The following is a 24681-nucleotide window of genomic DNA, read 5'->3' on the forward strand; positions in this document are numbered from 1 at the left end:
TTGTAACATCAGGATGAACACGTACCGTTGGTTTGTTATCAATTCTGATAAGACAAACCTTGGTTTGTTATCAGTTATGATAAGACAAATCTATCAGTGATATTGTGTTCTGCCCACACGCCTAATATAGGGTTTTCTCGCATCGCTAGACAACAATTCTAGCAAATCGTTTAATGAAGTTTATTACAGTAAGTTAAATTGACAATACTTAACTTTGCGTATTCACAGAGGTGTGTCGCAAGCAAATGGCGACATGCAAATAATCAACGTCCTTCGGTATGTACAATTTCATTGCAATAAAAAAATGCAGTTCATAAGACAGTGCCGTAGCGTTAGTATGACGGCTCGTCTTCCACTCAGGCAGTGGCTAGGCGGCGCGGCGCTTTTATTCTCTTCGCATAGAGGCCGCTCCTGTGTTGGTGGCGTCCCAGTCAGCGCACGATTGGCTGACGTCGTCTCACAGCCCTCTCTGCTCCTCCGTTCTTCATCGTCGTGCCAGCGCGTCTCGTTACGCCGGAACAACTGAACTATTGACAGCAGCTCACTCTGTGCCCTGCCTTCCTATTCGTAGCAAATCCTACTCCGACTACACTTTCTATATTGAGCATACATAAAATATTATAATATGGGAAATACAGAAATATGGGAACACGTGAGGCAATACTGACCCTACGACTTATTTTGAAGCTAGATTAAGAAAGGGCAATCCTACGTTTCTAGCATTTGTAGACTTAGAGAAAGCTTTTGACAATGTTGACTGGAATACTCTCTTTCAAATTCTGAAGGTGGCAGGGGTAAAATACAGGGACCGAAAGGCTATTTACAATTTGTACAGAAACCAGATGGCAGTTATAAGAGTCGAGGGACATGAAAGGGAAGCAGTGGTTGGGAAGGGAGTAAGACAGGGTTGTAGCCTCTCCCTGATGTTGTTCAATCTGTATATTGAGCAAGCAGTAAAGAAAAGAAAAATTCGGAGTAGGCATTAAAATCCAAGGAGAAGAAATAAAAACTTTGAGGTTCGCCAATGACATTGTAATTCTGTCAGAGACAGCAAAGGACTTGGAAGAGCAGTTGAACGGAATGGACAGTGTCTTGAAGGTAGAATATAAGATGAACATCAACAAAAGCAAAAGGAGGGTAATGGAATGTAGTCGAATTAAGTTGGGTGATGCTGAGGGAATTAGATTAGAAAATGAGACACTTAAAGTAGTAAAGGAGTTTTGCTATTTGGGGAGCAAAATAACTGATGATGGTCGAAGTAGAGAGGATACAAAATGTAGACTGGCAATGGCTAGGAAAACGTTTCTGAAGAAGAGAAATTTGTTCAAAAATGGTTCAAATGGCTCTGAGCACTATGGGACTTAACATCTGAGGTCATCAGTCCCCTAGAACTACTTAAACCTAACTAACCTAAGGACATCACACACATCCATGCCCGAGGCAGGATTCGAACCTGCGACCGTAGTGGTCGCGCGGTTCCAAACTGAAGCGCTTAGAACCGGTCCAACACACTGGCCGGCGAGAGATTTGTTAACATCGAGTATAGATTTAAGTGTCAGGAAGTCGTTTCTGAAAGTATATGTATGGAGTGTAGCCATGTATGGAAGTGAAACATGGACGTTAACTAGTTTGGACAAGAAGAGAATAGAAGCTTTCGAAATGTGGTGCTACAGAAGAATGCTGAAGATTAGATGGGTAGATCACATAACTAACGAGGAAATACTGAATAGGATTGGGGAGAAGAGGAGTTTGTGGCACAACTTGACTAGAAGAAGGGATCGGTTCGTAGGACATGTTCTGAGGCATCAAGGGATCACCAATTTAGTATTGGAGGGCAGCGTGGAGGGTAAAAATCGTAGAGGGAGACCAAGGGATGAATACACTAAGCAGATTCAGAGGGATGTAGGCTGCAGTAGGTACTGGGAGATGAAGAAGCTTGCACAGGATAGAGTAGCGTGGAGAGCTGCATCAAACCAGTCTCAGGACCGAAGACCACAACACCAACAACAACAACAAAATATTATATGAATTCTGAGTAAATATTGGCAACATTTATTAGTGAACTAGCTGTTCCTGGCTGTGCGTTGCTGTTGCTATGTCTGGTTAAATAGGAAAGAAAGAAAAGAGAAAGTATACGTATGGGAACTGGATATGCGTTCTAATCTCACTCTCTCCCATGTCTCTGTCCACCTCTTTCTCCTTCGCCCTCTCTCTGTCCATCATCCACCCCCCCCTTCTTCTGTCCATCATTTCCTCCCCCTCTCTCAACGTCGCCTCCTTCCATCTGTCTCTTCCCCCATCTCTCTGTCCATCATACCCCGCCCCCTTCTACTCTGCCTTTGTCTCCATCTCATTCTACCCTCTCTCTTTGTCCATTTCCTTCTTTCCGCTTCCTATGTCCATTTTCTTCCAAGGCTCTGTTCATCCCTTCTTCTCCCTTCTCGTTGATCTGGAGCCTACTTTACTGTTGTTCCAAATTCAGATTCTGTAGTAGTATTCAAACCATAATTCCATAAGCCGTAAATACGATTTTCCCAATTTGCTAATGAAGTTTGACTGTTATGTACTTTATGTATATAGATTTATATATTATCTATATTAAAATATGTAGCCTATGTCCATTCGAATATTCATTAGAGTATTGTGTAATAATTTGAAGTAAATCGGTGAAGAACTTTTCGACTTTTTTGGTGAAACGTTTCCCCTTTATACATTACATATTTATTTATGTATTATATGTATTTAAAAGACTGGTATATAAAAACAACGTGGTCTCAAAATTTCGTAGCAGTCCCTGAAGAACTGTCTGAAATTTAAGATTTCTGTACAATGGATATGAGATTTGTGCTAACAGCATATCCCCTTACAGGGCACATGTTGTATGGATACACATTAAGCGTCTTTAATGCAGTATTTTGCATTGTCTTCTGAATCCGCATGCCGTTGGTCATTGCTGATTCTTCTGCTTCTTTGGGGTACTTTCCCACTCTGAGGGCAAGAGGTTGCCCTGAAACTCTGTCCGCTCCTCCGTCGTCTTTGACGAAAGTCGTTGCCGGAATGAGGGTGACTTCTTATACCAGAAGTCTCCTGCCGCCTCTGTGAAGATTTTTTTGTTCAGAATTTAAGTAGTGCATTAGTTCGAACCTGGGACACAGACCGTCGTGACTTCTAATCAAAGACGCCACCCCTGGTTGGCGGCGTATGCGCCGAGTACGGTACAGAGGCCTGTATACACTGAATCACCAAAGAAACTAGGCATGCGTATTCAAATACAGAAATATGTAAACAGGCGGAATACAGCGCTGCGATCGGCAACGCCTATATAAGACAATAAGTGTCGGGCTCAGTCGTTAGATCGGTTACTGCTGCTGCAATGGCAGGATATGAATATTTAAGTGAAACCTGAACGTGGTGTTATAGTCGGCGCACGAGCGATGGGATACAGCATCTCCGAGGTAGCCATGAAGTGGGAATTTTCTCGTACGACCGTTCCACGAGTGTACCCTGAATATCAGGAATCCGGTAAAACATTGAATCTGGGACATCGCCGCGGCCGGAAAAAGATCCTGCAAGAACGAGACCAATGACGACTGAAGACAATCGTTAAACGTGTCAGAAGTGCAACCCTTCCGAAAATTTCTGTAGACTTCAGTGCTGGGACATGAACAAGTGTCAGCGTGCGAACCATTCAACGAAACATAATCAATATGGGCTTTCTGAGCTGAAGTCCCCGTTGTGTACCCTTGATGCCTGCGCGACACCAAAACTTTACGCCTACCCTGGGCCCTTCAACACCGACATTCGACTGTTGATGACAGGAAACATGTTGACTGGTCGGACGAGTCTCGTTCCAAATTGTATCGAGCAGATGGACGTTTACGGGTATGGAGACAACCTCATGAATCCATGGACGGTGCATTTCAGCAGGGGACTGTTCAAGCTTGTGGAGGATTTGTAATGGTGTGGGGCGTGTGCAGTCGGAGTGATGTGGGACCCCCGATTATGTCTAGGTACGACTCTGACAGGTGACACGCACGTGAGTATCCTGTCTGATCACCTATATCCATTCATGTTCATTGTGTCTCCCGACGGACTTGGGAAATTCCAGCAGGACACTGTGACTCCCCACACGTCCAGAATTGCTACAGTGTGGCTCCAGGAACACTCTTCTGAATTTAAACAGTTCCGCTGGCTACCAAATCCCCCAGACATGAACATTATTGGGCATATCTGGGATGCCTTGCAACGTGTTGTTCAGAAGAGATCTCCACACCCTCGTGCTCTTACGGTTTTACGGAGAGCCCTGCAGGATTCAGGGTGTCAGTTCCCTCCAGCACTACCTCAGACATCAGTCGAGTCCATGCCACGTCGTTTTGCGACACTTCTGCATGCTCGTGGGGGCCCTACACGATATTAGCCAAGTGAGGACGTCGCTTGGCAACCTTGACGTCAGTTTTCAGCGTGACTCAGCAGCAGCGTTTTACTGAAGACGGCGAACAGATGGGTCACCGAAATATCGAATCACGTTGATTTCAGCATCCAGAAGCAAACCCGAGGAGACTATCAAGAATTATTACGCCTGGAAAGCCTACGAAGTGACTCTCCTTTGCTGCTTGCTAGCTTGTGCGATCCAAACTATCTACGTCCTCTTCCTCACTTCATAGATGTTAGCACGCAAACGAGGCGTCTTCTAACATATGTTTATCAGCAAAATACGCTCATATGGTACGTAACTACCAACAATCACGCCTTGTAACATACCTTTTCCATACCTCTTGCATACATGAAAAGACGGAAATAGTGAAAGCAAATCTCTCGCCCTTAGTGCAGTCTAGTCTCTAGTGTTTTGCTCTGCATGTGATTGCGAACGTTCCCAGCATTACGTAAAATTTTTGATAAGCACGATTTTCGTGATACTTTTACAGCGCGCTGATAACAAAACAAAATTCTGTATTCCCACTAGTATCAGTACAGCTCGCTTAACTGTACTGCCGGCAGGACCAGTCCAGGGCACTAGCTGTCATGTGCCATCTACACTCCTGGAAATGGAAAAAAGAACACATTGACACCGGTGTGTCAGACCCACCATACCTGCTCCGGACACTGCGAGAGGGCTGTACAAGCAATGATCACACGCAAGGAACAGCGGACACACCAGGAACCGCGGTGTTGGCCGTCGAATGGCGCTAGCTGCGCAGCATTTGTGCACCGCCGCCGTCAGTGTCAGCCAGTTTGCCGTGGCATACGGAGCTCCATCGCAGTCTTTAACACTGGTAGCATGCCGCGACAGCGTGGACTTGAACCGTATGTGCAGCTGACGGACTTTGAGCGAGGGCGTATAGTGGGCATGCGGGAGGCCGGGTGGACGTACCGCCGAATTGCTCAACACGTGGGGCGTGAGGTCTCCACAGTACATCGATGTTGTCGCCAGTGGTCGGCGGAAGGTGCACGTGCCCGTCGACCTGGGACCGGACCGCAGCAACGCACGGATGCACGCCAAGACCGTAGGATCCTACGCAGTGCCGTAGGGGACCGCACCGCCACTTCCCAGCAAATTAGGGACACTGTTGCTCCTGGGGTATCGGCGAGGACCATTCGCAACCGTCTCCATGAAGCTGGGCTACGGTCCCGCACACCGTTAGGCCGTCTTCCGCTCACGCCCCAACATCGTGCAGCCCGCCTCCAGTGGTGTCGCGACAGGCGTGAATGGAGGGACGAATGGAGACGTGTCGTCTTCAGCGATGAGAGTCGCTTCTGCCTTGGTGCCAATGATGGTCGTATGCGTGTTTGGCGCCGTGCAGGTGAGCGCCACAATCAGGACTGCATACGACCGAGGCACACAGGGCCAACACCCGGCATCATGGTGTGGGGAGCGATCTCCTACACTGGCCGTACACCACTGGTGATCGTCGAGGGGACACTGAATAGTGCACGGTACATCCAAACCGTCATCGAACCCATCGTTCTACCATTCCTAGACCGGCAAGGGAACGTGCTGTTCCAACAGGACAATGCACGTCCGCATGTATCCCGTGCCACCCAACGTGCTCTAGAAGGTGTAAGTCAACTACCCTGGCCAGCAAGATCTCCGGATCTGTCCCCCATTGAGCATGTTTGGGACTGGATGAAGCATCGTCTCACGCGGTCTGCACGTCCAGCACGAACGCTGGTCCAACTGAGGCGCCAGGTGGAAATGGCATGGCAAGCCGTTCCACAGGACTACATCCAGCATCTCTACGATCGTCTCCATGGGAGAATAGGAGCCTGCATTGCTGCGAAAGGTGGATATACACTGTACTAGTGCCGACATTGTGCATGCTCTGTTGCCTGTGTCTATGTGCCTGTGGTTCTGTCAGTGTGATCATGTGATGTATCTGACCCCAGGAATGTGTCAATAAAGTTTCCCCTTCCTGGGACAATGAATTCACGGTGTTCTTATTTCAATTTCCAGGAGTGTACTTTACATTGTACTATAATCCTGAAACTTCCTGGCAGATTAAAACTATGTGCCGGACCGAGACTCGAACTCGGGACCTTTGCCTTTCGCGGGCAAGTGCTCTACCAACCGAGATACCCAAACACGACTCCCACCCCGTTCTCACAGCTTTACTTCCGTCAGTACCTCGTCTCCTACCTTCCAAACTTTACAGAAGCTCTCCTGCGAACCTTGCAGTACTAGCACTCCTGAAAGAAAGGATATTGCGGCACACAGTTTTAATCTGCCAGGAAATTTCATATCAGGGCACACTCCGCTGCAGAGTGAAAATGTCATTCTGGGTACTATAATACTGTTCGATTCTCACAGTTCAGGGCAGGTGCTTGGAACATAGTGATCATAGCAGGCTACAACTGCCGGAAAAATCGGCGGTAGCGGAACATTGCCTGAACGAAGGATCCGTGTTGAAATTTGACCAGACTTTGCTAGTTGCCAATACTTCCGGTTTTTGAAACCGTGTTCAGAAACAAGCAATTAAGCAATTAAAGTCAGGTAATAGTGACAATGGTTTTTCTCTTAGCTGGACATCCCGCAAAACACGACGTTCTTCGATACAGCCAAAAATCGTTAAAATGGCTCTGAGCACTATGGGACTTAACTTCTGCGGTCATCAGTCCCCTAGAACTTAGAACTACTGAAACCTAACTAACCTAAGGAGATCACACACATCCATGCCCGAGGCAGGATTCGAACCTGCGACCGTAGCGGTCGCGTGGTTCCAGACTGTAGCACCTAGAACCGCTCGGCCACTTCGGCCGGCTCGATACAGCCAGTCCAAGTGTTTGTAAATAGTTTTTGAATGTGATATTCCAGTTGTCTCACCCGCGATATGCAATACATCTGTAGAAGGGTTGAGCGAGATATCATCAGGCTATGCTAAAAATGTATCGAAGATGGTGGTGGTCATGTTGAGAGCGTTTTGTAAGTCTCTTAAGCTGGTGTTTACTGACAGTAGTGTACTTTGTCCCCTTTAGTCCTTGCCTAGCTGTTATTGTCCAAACTGTCTTCGTCCTCCTCCACATTTCAGCGACGCTAGCACGCAAACGAAGCGGTTTCGAGCATAAGTTTGCTAGCGAAATGTGATCACATAGTACCCATCTACGAACCGCCACGCCTTGTAACATACATTTCGATACGGCCTGTATAGCAAGATGTTTCTGCTGCACCACAGGAACTGGCACTCAAGGATGCCCCAGGAAAGCTGCACGCCATTGCCGGGGATGTGAGCGACGAAGCCAGCATCCTGGCTGCCTTCAAGTGGATCAAGGACAACCTGGGCGGAGTCGACGTGCTCATCAACAACGCTGGTGTATTCCCGACTACCAGCCTTACAGGTAAGACTTTCGCATTATCTTATGTCACTTATTTAAGAGCATATGAAAGTGCCAGTCTACCCTGTTCCAAAGAATTAGAGGAACCTGTATCTTTCGCCGGTGTGTTAAATCTGTTTTGATACAGGAGGCACGTGTGGTCATATGTTGGCTGAGCTACGCATTACAGTGTCCTGAGAAGGAAGCGAGCACCACTGTCCCAGTGCTTTCTAGCGCACTATACAGGTGACAGTTGTCATTTTTGGACAAAGTATTCAGTCAAGCACAGGCAATACGACACCTTAATGCAGTGCAAGTTGCAAGGGCAGTCTGTTTGATCCAAAAAGGGTGGACTCAGTCGTGTTGTTGCTGATACCAAAGCCTCTCCATCCATAGGTTATGCACGCCCTATAGGGAGACAGGTTTGTACACAAGACGAATTGGAAGCATTACAACCCCACGTGAAGACCCATGCACTGCAAGACGATTTCGGAAGGACCACTGACGCCTCTGTGTCCGACCAGACTGTAGTGAGGGTTAAGACGAAGGACCTTACGAGCCTGACGTCGTGTTCGAGTAGACCGCTCTGACACGACAACATCTTGCAGCTCGCCTTCAGTTCTGCCGCTCCCGTGTCAACTGGCCACTTCGTCACGTGCGACATGTGTTATTCACAGATGAATCCAGGTATCGTCTGACGCAAGGTGATGGCCGTGTTAGTGTGCGAAGCCCCGTGGTGAGTAGTTCCAGATTTACAAGGTTCTTTGATAGCCATACGGATCTTGTCGCTGTCCATGGTCGCCTTACCGAGCAGATCCCGTTGGACCGTGTGGTGGCTGCTGCACATGGTGATGGCTCTGAATTCCTCTAATGGCAGCGTCCGTATGGTGGCGTCAGCAGGGCTGTCTAGCGAAGCCTGGACAGTGAAGTAATGGGATGGCCGGCGGCGAGTCCCAGCCAAAGCCCCATCGTCCATACGTGCGTCGTCCTTGACAGACGTCTTCGTTGTCGTCCTGTTCCACCACAGACTTCCCAAGATCTCTCAAGGGTTCTCATTGAAGACGTCTTCGTTGTCGTCCTGTTCCACCACAGACTTCCCAAGAACTCTCAAGGGTTCTCATTGAAGAATGCGAACGGATGCCACAAGGCGATCTCTGTAGCCTTATACGGAGCATGCCACGTAAGCTTTAGGCAGTGATAAACGCACGCGGAGGGCATACACGTTACTGAAGCTCTCCAAGTCCAATGAAAAACATCCAGTATGACGGCTTGAATGATTTTTTTCCATTTTATTTTTGACACCTGCCGGACATTTCAGTTCTTTTTATGTCAAAGATCCAGGATGGAATGACGTTTTGTTGTTGAAGATTAAGATATAATTTGATAACATACCATTTCTCAAGTATTGCTCAACGCAGTACAGCAGACGCCCGAAGTCATTATTTTGAGCAGTGTATTTATAAATTATCACTAGGGGAGAACGTTGTACCGTGGATCTCTTTTCAGAATCCTGGTTGCAGCCAACCCTGTAATACGATTTTAACGCATTTCAGTCACTTCATGCGTGCTGCAGCCTTTTCCAGGAAAAGTAAGGTTTTTCTAAATCTGAAAACAATGTACCAAGGTACCACATGGTAATCTACCTAGGAACAATTACTCCATTGCACTTTAAAAGGTTTCTGACAATACTGCATTTAATTGTCTATCTGTTACATTATTACTCTGCTATACGTCAACAATCAGTAGTGAAAACAAATTAATAGAATCGTTGTTAAAGCCAGGTATACATTAACTACATTTTGAAATAGATTTTATACAATCAGTAGTGGAAACAAATTAATAGAATCGTTGTCAAAGCCAGGTACACATTAAATACATTTTGAAATAGATTTTATGGAAACTTACACAAATTTCCATTTCCAAAAGAGGTAAAACTGTTGAGGCATTAAAGAAACTTGGTTGATTTCTTAATAAAACATGTTCCATAGTACAAGTCCCTCTTCCGATTCAGGGTACAAGATGGTGCACGACTGACAAAATATGGATTAACCGTCAACACGTTATACACCTAGTGTTAAAAATAAATATAATTTTACTCACCATAAAATTCTGTAATTGAAGAGTTAGAAATATCTTCCAACCAAATATAACATATTATACCGAACACAAATTTGTATAACTCAAAATATTTGTAAATGCTGCACAAAATACTATCCCATGTTTCACAACAACAAAAACTGTACGAAACGCCAGAAATTCCTTATGACAATCTCCAGTGGATATTCCTTTGTGTGAGCCAAAAATGGGACGCTAGATTGAAACACCGACCAGGAAACTGTACTTGCTCCTAGGTACACTATCCTCAAGACAGAACACTGTCCACTAATATTACTTAATCAACGTGTTTGCTTTTATTTGATTAATCTTTTATTTAGGAAAATATATGGAGATCGTGAGTGTTTTACGGATTTACATAGAATATAGGCATCAGTTTCATTGAGTTCATACCCTATTATTTCTTGTTCACACTTTCTTTATTGACGGGAGTGCGTTGTTGATAAATAAAGTATTGCATCCAGGCACAGTAAAAGGAGCTATCTACCAAGGATTCGGACTACCGGGAATGAAGCTTCAAATGCTTCAGCTATAATTTCAGTGATACTTCTCTGCCCTTGCTGAAGCATGTAAGTTGTCCATTTTCACGCGGTAATGTTTCGAAAAGTATGTGTGATCTCAGGAACGAACTAGACTCTTACTGTCTTCACGAGAAACGCATGAGATTCGAAAAGTTCGTGGACAGTGACTGTTTTGAAGCTAGCGTATCTCTGTGACATCTTTGAAAAACTCAGTTAATCTAACGTACTGATACCGACAATTGGCAACTCTTAGACAAAATTTCAGCTTTCAGAAAGAAACTACCGCTGTGGAAGTAAAACGCTGGATGATAAAGATATACATTACATTTTCCGTTCTCTTCACACGTTTTAGAAGACACTGAGTTTTAGTTGAGTGTCTATGTTTGTGGTTAATTTAACTGAACCTTGTCAGGCTTTCGGACGTACTTTCCAGAAGAAGTTCATTAACACAACTAGATGAAAGATACTTTTAGTGCTGAACTTCCATCGACACTTATCACTGAGAATCAAGAGCAACTAACTTATCGATATTTCTTTAGACTCTACAATGAAATGGAATTCGTTTCCGCATCACTGCTTGAGTTTTGGAGCTTGGTGAAGCAGAAAGATAACAAGGTTGTATATGTTTTGATTTCTTATGCAACATCCTACTTATGTGAGGTATATTTTTAGCATTGACAGCCATCGACACGAAATACAGATTGCGTATGAACGTGGGGAAAGAGATACGAGACGCAGTTTGCAACCTTGTGCCGAGATTTGAAACCTTACGAAGAAGTAAGCTCATTTTTCCCATTGACATCGTTCCAAGAATAAGGTGTAATAACATTAAAAGTTGAATAAAATGTGATACGTTAAGAGTTAATAAAGAAAAAAATACTCTTACTCATTTTTTCTAAACTTCAATTGATTTATCCCACAGTTCAAGTCAAATGTCATGTACAAAAGAAGCCCTGAGTGCTTATGTTCAGGTGAAGCGTGTTGTGGACCAGAAAAGTTTGAAAACCACTGGTCTGTGTGAAAAGAGGTTACGAATAACCAGGAAAAGAATTTTGGTGTAGCACGATTGATTTCAAGACTGCTTGCACCATTGTCAGACGTACCCGATATACGAGTATGTACACCGAACGAAGATGCAACAAGTTAATCGCAGAGCCTGCGTTGCCGACATCTGCACTGTCAGACCAGGAGACCCACAACATCAGTCACGAATCGACAACCCCAGTGGGTGGTAGCCAGGTTGGTAAGTCCAGTATCTCATCCCCCAAACTTCCAAACTTCACAGAAGCTTTCCTGCGAACCTTCCAAGACTAGCACTCATGCAAGAAAGTATGTTGAGGAGGAGACAAGGCTTAGCCACAGCCTGGAGGATGTTTCCAGAACGAAATTTTCACTTTGCAGCGGAGGGTGCACTGATACGAAACTTTGTGGCATGTTAACCGGACCTGAACTTGGGACCTTTGCCTTCCATTGGCAAGTGCTCTACCACTGAGCAGCCCCAGGACGACTCGCAGTCCGTCATTACAGCTTTATTTCCACCAGTATCTTACCTACTACATGCCAGACTTCACAAAAGCTCTTGTGCCTGGGTAGCTCAGTGGTAGAGCATTTGCCCACGCAAGGCAAAAGTCCGGCACACAGTTTTAATCTAACAGGAAGTTTCATATCAGCCCACACTCAGTTGTAGAGTGAAAATTTCATTATTTGAACCTCATTTGACACTGTTTCTGTAAAAAATGGTTCAAATGGCTCTGAGCACTATGGGACTCAACTGCTGTGGTCATCAGTCCCCTAGAACTTAGAACTACTTAAACCTAACTAACCTAAGGACATCACACACATCCATGTCCGAGGCAGGATTCGAACCTGCGACCGTAGCAGTCGCACGGTTCCGGACTGCGCGCCTAGAACCGCGAGACCACCGCGGCCGGCTCTGTAAAAACGTAAAGAAATGTTCCTAAGGTATCAAAAAAAAATAGTATGCTCAAGAAGAAACGACGTCAACGGTATTTAAGAAACACGACCAGTTTGATAAAAAACGATAAAATGGAAGGGACTTCCTCACATTTCGACGTGTATTCTGTAATCTTGTGTTAACTACCACGGAGACTTACATCGTGTTGAAGGAGGCCATAGTCCAGTTGGTTGGTTGGTTGGTTGGTTGGGGAAGGAGACCAGACACCGTAGTCATCGGTCTCATCGGATTAGGGAAGAAAGTCGGCACGTGCCCTTTCGGAGGAACCATCCCGGCATTTGCCTGGAATGATTTAGGGAAAACACGGAAAACCTAAATCAGGATGGCTGGACGCGGGATTGAACCGTCGTCCTCCCGAATGCGAGTCCAGTGTCTAACCACTGCGCCACCTCGCTCGGTGCCATAGTCCAGTTATGCACAGGTTAATCTCATTCCATGGACGCTCAGTGACATTATTCGAGGGAGTCCTCAATTCTAATCTGTGATTTGCACTTACTTACAGTCACATCTACACTCCGCGCTGGCCGATGTGGCCGTGCGGTTATAGGCGCTACAGTCTGGAACCGCGTGGCCGCTACGGTCGCAGGTTCGAATCCTGCCTCGGGCATGGATGTGTGTGATGTCCTTAGGTTAGTTAGGTTTAAGTAGTTCTAAGTTCTAGGGGACTGATGACCACAGTAGGTAAGTGCCATAGTGCTCAGAGCCATTTGAACCATTTTTTTTACACTCCGCAAGCCACGTTATGGTGTGTAGTGGTGGGTACCTTACGTTCCATCATCGTTTACCGCCATTTAAAGTACCATTCAAAATCGTTCAGAAGGAGAACAAACGTTGGTGGTTCCGCGTGCAAAGTGAAATAGTCTATGTGGGATGTAGTAATATGTTGCCTGACTGTTTCTTGATGTAAGTTTCCTGACTTTTAACGATTCTTGTGTCGTCTGTCTGATTTCATGAACAGAGGGCAAGACGGAAGACTGGAAGCGCATCCTGGACGTGAACGTGCTGGGTCTGAGCATCTGCACCAGGGAGGCCGTGCAGGACATGCTGAGGAGAGGTGTCGATGACGGCTTCATCATCCACATCAACAGGTGGGTCTGTGGCCGGTCCTGTGCCAGCATCGTGCTGATAGTTTCATCCATTTCTGTATTTCAACTGACAATGTTGTTTCTGTAGTTACACAGTGCGATTAAGCTGCCCCTACCGATGTTGTTTTATACAGCCCGCGATGTTAAATCTGGCTGTCAACAACCATGTGCAAGATTTCATATTCTCTCGCTTGCTTAGTGCAAGCTAGTAGTCGTACAGAAAAAATTAGTAGCACCTTTGTGTAAGAAATTTAATGTCATTCAATTCTGTACTGGAATACTTTTCCCTGGAGGCCGTGGTTTTCGAGTTATTTAAGAAAAACGTACGAAAATGACCTTGAAGCGAATCTTCATTCCCACACTCAAACACTACCGGTCATCGTTTCTAGTATATTGTTCATGGCACCCGCTCCTACCACGTATAAAAATTTACGACTGCCTGAATTATTTCCCACATTTGACCTTTTTTATAGTCTTCATTGATTGGCCTTATTACGCCACCGGTGTAGTGAAGCATTACGCCACCGGTGTAGTGAAGCACTTAAAAATTGTAAAACTGACGTTTGTGTAATTTTAACTAAAAGTCTTGTGACTTTTAACAGCTTAAAATAAACAATTACATTGCTTTATTAATCAGGCCTTTTGACTGAGAAACTGCTATGCTTGTAAAGGTTAAGTCTGGATCGAATTGTCAACGTAATGAGTTTTAGTGTAACGTTTACGAAACTCATTTTCTTTCATTACCCTTGCGGAACGTTTAAATTAATAACGTTAACAAAGTAGGAGAATGTGCTGGTGGCTCAGTAGCCCAATCAAAAGACTCCAAAAAAGGTCGAATTTCGGGAAAAGTTCAGAAATTTTTGTACAGTGGTGGCGGTAGTGGTAGCGGAGTGTCACGAAAAACATGCTAGAAATCCTGAGTGGTGAGGGATGGGTTTGGGGGTTAGTTGCGTTTGAAGGTCACTTTTGAACGTTTCTCTTTAAGAACTGCGACCTCCAGCGAAAACGTGACCCATTACAAAATATTACTCCTTTAAATTTCCTACAAAAAGATAGTGTTCATTTTTTCTGTAGGGTTAATAGTTTGAGTGCAGCGGGCGAGAGAATGTGAAAATCGCACGCTTGGTTTTCGAAGGCCGGATATAACATTGCGGGGTGCATAAGACGACATCGCTCGGGGCAGCCGAAACACACTCTAATAGCTTGCAGTCCAGGAGCCATAGTTTTGGTACTGCTTTTGCGAAGGTGTGAAGAACATCTTACTGTGCTTCTCACACCTAGTGAGTACCTGTTGCCATAAGTGCGAGGTAGCAGTAGCAATCATCTCATGGAGAAGTGTCAGAGAAAAGCACGCACCACTCTCTAAACGCGCAAAAACGTGTTTAGTAATCCATACAAGAAAAGCCTCCAAAAAGAAGGAACAGTCAAAACTGGACAGGCTCACTTGTAAATAACTATATAGTTTTCTCAATTGACAATCGTCAAGGAGGCTTAAAATATGGCAGAGCTCAACAAATATACGCAATAGCCGAGGTGACTTGCATAAATCTTATCACGTACTGTCACTCTGTTTTTTATCGGTCAATGTAAGGTACATGTGTAAAGAGCAGTGCACTGTTCTGAGTGATTGTGCTCTATGGTGTCACTTTTTTTTTTCGTCGTCAATCTTCTGACTGGTTTGATGCGGCCCGCCAAGAATTCTTCTCCTGTTCTAAACTCTTCATCTCAGAGTAGCAGTTGCAGTCTACGTCCTCAATTATTTGCTGGATGCATTCCAATCTCTGTTGCATGGGGGCTTAATTAAAATAAAGAATGCAAATAATTTTAATTTTTGTCGCTGACTGTCCGGTTACGCAGTCTCGTAAACGGTTGGCCCTGACTAGTTTTAGTACGCAATCTGACTGCATAGAATAGCAACAAAGAATGAAAGAAAACTTCCGTTAACACAATTAATTAATTAAGTCCCCAGAAACTATAAACCGTCGAAACCAAAGCACAAGTGTAACTGTTCTGTGTGTGGAAGTGTGATTCAACGTACACATCTGGCACGATTCTTCTTCAATAAGACAAGAAATTTTAAATACCATTTATACTGAAGTAATTAAAAAAATAGAAATACTATAATTGCGTAAGGAAACCAGAATTACACTCTAATACAAGAACACAAGCCAGATGCTTTGTTGACTGAACCTGTAATGACGCATTATTTAAGACATTGAAATAATAAAAAGAAAAGGGAATTTTTTTACCTTCATATATATTGACGAAAAGCACTCTGATCATTACAATACCTCCATTCGAACAACATCTGCTGTCTAGCCCATCAAACAACTGCATACAACGTGGGACAAGCACTCTCTACTACAACATCTCAACACCGACTGCCTACTACCACATCTCGATAAGCACTCTCCACAACGACTTCTCGACAAGAACTGCTAGTGGAGGCGGCGAAATAATACTCTCTGGCGCGATCTGACGCTGTGGCTCAGTGTAGCCACCTTTCATATGCCCTCCTCCACAGGCTAGAATTTGATGGTATTTTTGCCAGCATTGGTGGTGGAAATACCACCAAATTCGTCAAAAAAAATACAGACAAAAATAAAAGATAATATTAATACGTAAATATCACATAATTAGATAAAATTTTGGCTTTGCACTGACCTTTCAATAACCTAATATATAAAATACAGTAAGCAATACAAATTCTTTCATACATGTGACTTTACATAATAGTTTACACAAGTATTATGTGGTTAAACAATTCAATCAATAGCGTCAGCAATGACGAATATGTGCAGGTAAGACTCTCATAACTTTCATAAACAGTAAATACACAATAAAATCAGTTTATACAAATATTCACATATATGCTTTCCATAGTTCAATAAACAAGTAGTTGACAGTTCCAGCAGTAGCACCCAGCAATGGTCAACAGATGCAAACACAAACGAGTGACATTATTTCAGTAGAAGCAGTTCCATCAGTGGCACCCAGTAATGTTGAACAGGTGCAGACACCAACAAGTGACATTATGTCAGTAGAAACAGTTCCATCAGTGGCACCCAGCAATGTTGAGCAGGTGCAGACACCAACAAGTGACATTATTTCAGTAGAAGCAGTTCCATCTGTGGCACCCAGCAATGTTGATCAGGTGCGGACAGCAAGAAGTAACATCATTTCAGTAGAAGCAGTTCCATCAGTGGCACCCAGCAATGTTGAACAGGTGCAGACACCAACAAGTGACATTATCTCAGTAGAAGCGGTTCAATCAGTGGCACCCAGCAATGTTGAACAGGTGCAGACACCAACAAGTGACATTATTTCAATAGATGCAGTCCATCAGTGGCACCCAGTAATGTTGAACAGGTGCAGACACCAACAAGTGCCATTATTTCAGTAGAAGCAGTTCCATCAGTGGCACCCAGTAATGTTGAGCAGGTGCAGACGCCAACAAGTGACATTATTTCAGTAGAAGCAGTTCCATCTGTGGCACCCAGCAATGTTGATCAGGTGCGGACAGCAAGAAGTAACATCATTTCAGTAGAAGCAGTTCCATCAGTGGCACCCAGCAATGTTGAACAGGTGCAGACACCAACAAGTGACATTATCTCAGTAGAAGCAGTTCCATCAGTGGCACCCAGCAATGTTGAACAGGTGCAGACACCAACAAGTGACATTATTTCAATAGATGCAGTCCATCAGTGGCACCCAGTAATGTTGAACGGGTGCAGACACCAAAAAGTGACATTATCTCAGTAGAAGCAGTCCATTAGTGGCACCCAGTAATGTTGAGCAGGTGCAGACAGCAGTCCATAATATTCACTATCACTAATCACACTGTTCATCAGAGTTTATCAGCAGAAATTAAACATGTCCTAGTGGCACCAATCACGTAGAAAAAGTGCAAGTAACAGTCCATAATATTCACTATCACTAATCACACAGTTCATCAGCAGAAATTAAACATTTCTAAGTATCACACATCAATGTTGAACAGGTGCAGGTATGAACAACAGTTTGAATGCCCACACAATTGCTTTTACAAAATTATTCTCAATGCTCTTACACTAAACATACAAATTATAATAAACACACAAATGATATGAGATAATTGTCATATTAAATATTACAAATACACAAATATCAGTAAACCTATAATATTTATGGGTGTCAGTGCAAGCCACAACAGACAAGTAAAATAATATTTAGGAGATAGGTCGGTACCAATTATTTGGGATTAGGAAAGGAAAACACACAAAACACACTCACTCATCTTTCATCCACATTAAGTACTACTGTGTAATTGAATAGTGTTAACTGTGTAAATGCAATTCAGTCCAAAATTTTATGTTCAACTTGTGTATCAAGTAGTAGTGGCAGCAATGTATAACAGTCAATAATAGTTAATCAACGTCATAGTCATCATGTCAAGACCAATGTTTGCCAAGCCAAATCAAAATGTACGGTTGCTGAACAACTGTCAGTGTGCCAAGATATGCAAATGCTTCCTCTCTCCAAAAAAAAAAAAAAGTATATACTGCTTAGTGATTTAACAAACTGTGTGTGTAGACAATCTTCCTTCCAGTTGAGTGTTCTAGTCTGCCATCTTTATCCTCCTTGTTCCATATAAACCAACAAAAAAATATGCTCCTCACTTACTTTACCTCTTATCCACCAAAACTCCAATAATCATCAGCATCAAATAATCTTAATACTTCAATAATACCTCTTACGTCGATACATATAAACCGTATCATCAATATCATTTACCTTACCTCTTGTCCACCAAAACTCCAATAATCATCAACTTCACACAATCTCAGTACCTCAATAATACCTCTTCAATACGTCGATACATATAAACCTTATCGCCAATATCATTTCACTTCCACAACAACTCTTTCCTCTAGTCAGTCTCCTCGAACAAGTACAGATAAGATCGTAGTGCAAACTTCAATTCATCATCCCATGCAATCCGAAGACACAATGTCCACACACAACCTCTGTGTAGTCCACCTGAGCCAAATCTTCTACTCATTATGAATTATAAAATACATTTTGGTTACCTTGTCCATCATAAAATAAAAGAAATGCATACATGACCTCTAACAGCTTTCAGTTTGAATAACTTTCAGTAAGTAGGTGCGAATACGTAGTATGAAAGATCACATAAGACTTTGAGTGAATAAATCGTAATATTTCACAGTGTGTACACCACTTCAAGAATCATGGCAAAACAGAAGCAAACATGTGGAGTATTTCTTGTGTCAAGTGTCACTTGCTATTTCAATTGCTCACGAAGAATGCAGTGTAATAACTGTCAATGGTCTAAAGCTAGTGTTGGTATGTCTTGTCGTTAGCTTCCTTCCTATTAGCATAAATTTATACAGCTTCCATAAAGCCTCCAGCTCATGTGACTTCAATGAAGTTTCTTGTACCAACGTCGTTCGTAGAATTATAGCAGTTCAGTTTCTTATCTTAAAATATAAAGCACTGAGCGTAAGCAAAACATGCAATAGCGAGTAAATATACCAGTAGAGAACAGAATGTCAACAAGTGGATGCAGCACAATCCCTACAACGAGGCTCTGCCAAGCGATCAATAATTAATACCATAGTGTAACCTAAACTCTACGTTCGTACACTGTACATCAGCATTTCTATATTCTAAATTGAAGAGTAGTTATGACAACAAAACAGAAATGTGTAAATAGGCAATCCATACGCAAAGCAGCAAATATATACCTTACATCATAAACAGGTCATTAGCATCATATCAGCATAAGCAAATAAGTGTTCATATGTAATCTTAATAAGTAAACGTGAAGGCGCAAGCAGATAAATCACAAAGTGTAACCTACATACATAACCATATCAGCACAACTAATCAGGTGACAATTATAATTTAAATAAATAAGCACAGCAGGCACATAATAGAAAAATATGACATCAGTGAAAAAGCAGTGCAGCCAAGCGATGCATAATATACACAAGTAACAACCCTATTCATTAATCAATCATTGTCAAAATCAGTTAATGTACGCAAGCACGTCGCTTCACAAGTAAATTCATAGAACATGAAATTAGCACAAAGTATGAATCACGTAATCGCGAGCAGCAAATTACGTCTAAAGTACGTACCTAAGTGGAAATATGTTACCTGAAAAATAAACTCAATTAACAGTTACCTTTTTAGTTTATTAGTTTCTTCTTCGAAATTACATTCTTCCTGAAATTTTCTCGATAGCAAGTCGTCTTAACGTCGGACACGCACAGAATTTACCTGAATGTCTTAAATATTTTATACAACCGTATCCTGAAAAATACTGAACGTTAATAACAATTTATCAAGTCACTATAGCTTTATACTGAATTTAATCAGAGAAATTAGACTGTGTATTTGTTTATGGCTGTCAGTGTATTCGCACTAAGCGCTCGATCAGCTGTAGGTACGCGTGACGTAGGAAGTAATTGTTTGCGGTCAACGACTGCCTTGTGCGACGCGCAGACTTGACTGTTGCTTTGTGTATGTGCCGCCGCCAAAACACAGCGCGGTATCCTTGTATTCTCTGCATGTTTACATGTAGCTGTTAGTTTCTCAAAAGCATGTCATTCCACAAAAATTTTAACGTTCGATATATGATATATTCCCTTAGAGCGCCGAGATTTAAGAGTTTCTACTTCAACAGTGTTATCATGAATAATTTTGCGAACTCTATATGGACCGTTATAAAGCAGAAAAAATTTGCGACACAAGCCTTTTCCTTTGTGAGACAAACGATGAGACTTAATTAACACCTTCTGGCCAACTGACAAGGTTTTTAGACGACCAGGATGTTTAGCTGATTTCTCTCTCCTAGCAGCTGCAGATGCAATATTTTGCAGAGCCAGGTTGACAACTTCAGAATGCCGCAGTTTCCGTGAAGGCGGGAAAGGAACTATTTCAGAAATGCGATTTGTCGGTGCTTTATTTTTTAATATCAATATAGGCGGTAAAGAAGTTGAATCATTAGGGAGTTCATTCAGAATGTTTTGAAAAATATGAAGATACTGATCCCAAGTTCTCTGATTCTGATGACAATAAAGTCGACACAATTTATTTTTCATCCATCTCTCTGAAGCGTTAGATTGAGGGTGAAAAAGTGAAATAAAAATTGGTTTAATCCTACGACGCCGTAGAGTACGAAGCCAAATTTTAGAGCGAAACTGTGATCCATTATCTGATATAACCTTATCAACATGACCCACTTCTTTAAGAAAATGTTTGATGAAAGCATTAGATACTGAACGAGCTGTTGCTTTGCGTAAAGGTCTAAAACACATATTTTGATGTCAATTCTACTGCTACGAAAATGTACGCAAAACCATTAGTAGAACGAACCACTGGACCGAACAAATCGACTGCAGCCATCTCCTTTAATTTCGCTGGAATGATAGGAAACAACGGTGCTCTGTGAGAAATAGTTGGCGGCTTAGCCTTTTGACATAATTTGCATTTGGCAAGAACAAATCGAATACGTTTTTCCATATTACTGAAGTAGCAATTTTCTCGTAATTTATGAAAGCATTTTCTGGGACCAAAGTGTGCATAACTGAAATGTGTGTACCAAATCAATTTATTAACCCACTCATCAGGAATACAAACTAACCAAACAGAGTTGTCGACCGCTTCTCGTTTAAAAGAATATCATTGCGAAGTAGATAATGCTGTCTGATCGCAACGCTTTCCTTTCTCCTCCACCTCTCCTTAATGTCATTCCAGATTGGATCCTTACTTTGCTCCTTAGCGATGTCCTGGAGCGAAGACGAAATAAAATTCTCAAACGCAATTGTTTTCTGTGCAGTCTTCTTCAGCACTTTGTTTCAAACCCATAGGTGCACGTGATAAAGCATCAGCAACAATATTTGAAGAACCCTGTATGTAAACAACACTAAAATCAAATTCCTGTACATACAGCGCTCATCGTGACAATCTGCCATGAGTTAATTTTGTTGACATAAGAAATTCCAGAGCTCGATGATCGGTGTAAACCTTAGTATGTCTGCCAAACAAAAATGTGCGAAATTTTGTGAAAGCCCAAACAACAGCCAAGGCTTCAAGTTCCGTAATCGAATAATTCTTTTCTGATTTAGAGAGAACACGACTTCCAAATGCAATAGTCTTCTGTACTACAACGCCGTCTTCTTCTATCTCTTGAAATAAATGTGCCCCTAGGCCTTTGTATGATGAGTCCGTCGCCAAACAAAAATGTTTAGATAAATCCGGATGTGAAAGAAGTGGAGCAGCAACTAAAGCATCACGAAGTTGTTCAAATTCTGACTGAGCTTCCTCATCCCAACACCAATTAGAATTCTTTCCAGATAGTTCACATAAACGAGGTGTGGCCAAATTGTCCAATCTAACAAAGCGTCTAAGAAAATTACAGACACCAAGGAAACTACGAACATCACGTTTTGTAGTAGGAACAGCATAATTACGAATAGCGTCTAATTTCTGTGGATCAGTAAGAATACCTTCTGTAGAAATAATGTGACCAAGAAATTTCACCTGAGAACGACCAAATTCAGATTTTTCCAAGTTCACTGTAATGCCAACTCTTGCAAAGATACGTAATAATGAATCCAAAATTTTGTTATGCTCACTCCAAGAATGTTTAGCAATAAGAATATCGGCAACATATGAAGTAATATTGTCACGAAGATAAACAGGTAAAATTTCGTTTAAACTACGAATGAATGCTGATGAAGATACAGTAAGTCCAAATGGTAATTTCCGAAATCACTTTTAGGTAAAATCGTCATATCCGGTTAATCTTTAACGACTCTATAGATAGATTGATAGTCGAAGAGTTGTTTTGACAGATGCAAAGAATAGTAAAAGAGTAGGCAGCGGTGCAGAAAACTAAAAGGGAAATAGCACGACTACAGCTCGGGGCCCTATGCACGCTACGGCACATATTCACTTAGTGTAGTGAATCCCCTGAGGACATTAATAGCCGCACATAATTTCCAGTTTGTGACTTAGTGGCCAATTTGGTGGAAGTGCGTACGTAAATTGATCTAACCATGCACATGGATGTATGTCGTTCTTAGAATTACGAAAGATCTTAAATTTCCGAACAGTCAAGAAGTGTTTATAGTCAAAGTTTTCTCCTCGTGGCGACAAAGACCTACCGCGACTGTTCCAGTCCGAATGTCGATTATTGTCAAATTCCCTTTTAACGCGTTCATTAAATTTTCCCTGTTTTTCAACATGCTTATTTATGTTCTGGTACTCTTCGGTTTCTGCAAATTGCAATGGTGCTGTATCATCTGAATCTCTGTCCCCATTTAAACTAAGACTTGTCAATTTATCTGCAATCTCCTCAACTCTTTCCGATAAATCACCTATTTGTTCTTTCTGTTTATTTACGTCTTCTGTAAGTGTCGCGACTCGGGTTTCAGTATTGACACATTTAGTAGTTAACTGTTCATATTGTTGTGTTAAATTATTTATTCTGTCATTTGGTACGGATTCCTCGATTCTCTCAAATATTTCCTCCTTATCGTGTGCACGTTGTAAATTTAACTCTGAAAATTTTTGTACTATCACGCGATCTCTTTCTTCCCGTTCTCTGTCCTGTTCCTCTTGTCTGATTTCTGTTGAAATTAAATTATTATTGTGAGCCTTCAAAATCGGTTGTACTTCTTCTCTAATTTCTTTCTTTGATTCATCTTTCATGTTTTTGAAACATGTCCCTGTTCGTGAGCCTAACTGTGTTTCCATTGTTTCCATCTCAGTTCTAATTGTTCCTATTTGTGAGTCTAACCGTGTTTCCATTGTTCCCATCTCAGTTCTAATTGTTCCTATTTGTGATCCCAAATTTAATATTGCACCCATCAACTGCTCCATAGTAACTGGTTCAAAATTCTTTTCGCCCATAACATTTCCCGCAAAACCAGTTTCCTTCGTCATAGCTGTAAAGCTATCTGTGTTCGATACTACTCCAGAATCTTCTGTCATTAATCTCGTATTCTGAAAATTTTTTGATTGTGAAAAATTTTGAAATGGTTCCGGACTATTTTCCCGACTTATTAAATTGTTTTCAACTTCATTATCCATCACACTGTTCTCCTGTGTTGGCGAGTTCGCCATGTTAACAATTTCGTTATTCTCACTATCCATCATTTTCGCCTTTTTCATTGATCGCGTAATCATTTACAAAACATACAAAACTCGTCACTATACGAAAATTACACACAATGACACTTAATCACCAACAATACCATTCACACGAAATGCTTCCCTCAAACACGATTAACGAACAATTGAAATCTTCATAATTGCACAAAATTGTCAAACGCTTATACAAGACATCAAAAATTAAATTCTGCAAAATACCATTAGAAGAATGACAATTACCAAATCTACACATGCAATAAATACTACAATTACTAAACTACAAATTACTACAACAATACTACTGTCTGCTATTTATACAATCAGAAGAATTCCAAGGGAAGATCCGAAGCAGCGGTCGCCACGTGCATGGGGGCTTATTTATATAAATATGAAATGCAAATACTTTTAATTTTTTAGTAGTTGTCTGTCCGATTACGCAGTCTCGTAAACGGTTGGCCCTGACTAGTTTTAGTACGCAATCTGACTGCATAGAATAGCAACAAAGAATGAAAGAAAACTTCCGTTAACACAATTAATTAATTAAGTCCCCAGCAACTATAAAACGTACGAAACCAAAGCACAAGTGTAACTGTTCTGTGTGTGGAAGTGTGATTCAACGTACACATCTGGCACGGTTCTTCTTCAATAAGACAAGAAATTTTAAATACCATTTATACTGAAGTAATTAAAAAAAATAGAAATACTATAATTGCGTAAGGAAACCAGAATTACACTCTAATACAGGAACACAAGTCAGATGCTTTGTTGACTGAACCTGTAATGACGCATTATTTAAGACATTGAAATAATAAAAAGAAAAGGGAATTTTTTTACCTTCATATATATTGACGAAAAGCACTCTGATCATTACAATATCTCCATTCGAACAACATCTGCTGTCTAGCCCATCAAACAACTGCATACAACGTGGGACAAGCTCTCCCTACTACAACATCTCAACACCGACTGCCTACTACCACATCTCGATAAGCACTCTCCACCACGACTTCTCGAC

The 24681-nt window shown here is 42.2% G+C and overlaps 2 protein-coding genes across 2 annotated transcripts in view; one reads left to right on the top strand and one right to left on the bottom strand.

The window, feature by feature from the left end:
- LOC126237454 (dehydrogenase/reductase SDR family member 11-like) overlaps positions 1-24681 on the bottom strand; it is a 421354-nt gene that overhangs the window by 183373 nt on the left and 213300 nt on the right. The gene's annotated exons all lie outside the window — the stretch shown is intronic.
- LOC126237453 (dehydrogenase/reductase SDR family member 11-like) overlaps positions 1-24681 on the top strand; it is a 48886-nt gene that overhangs the window by 3793 nt on the left and 20412 nt on the right. Inside the window, exons 2-3 of the mRNA XM_049947586.1 lie at positions 7668-7830; positions 13376-13505. Of these exons, the coding sequence (XP_049803543.1) occupies positions 7668-7830; positions 13376-13505 (293 nt within the window). The remainder of the gene's footprint in view (positions 1-7667; positions 7831-13375; positions 13506-24681) is intronic.

The sequence above is a fragment of the Schistocerca nitens genome, chromosome 2 (assembly GCF_023898315.1).
Source record: "Schistocerca nitens isolate TAMUIC-IGC-003100 chromosome 2, iqSchNite1.1, whole genome shotgun sequence".
In the NCBI taxonomy this organism is placed as follows: domain Eukaryota; kingdom Metazoa; phylum Arthropoda; class Insecta; order Orthoptera; family Acrididae; genus Schistocerca; species Schistocerca nitens.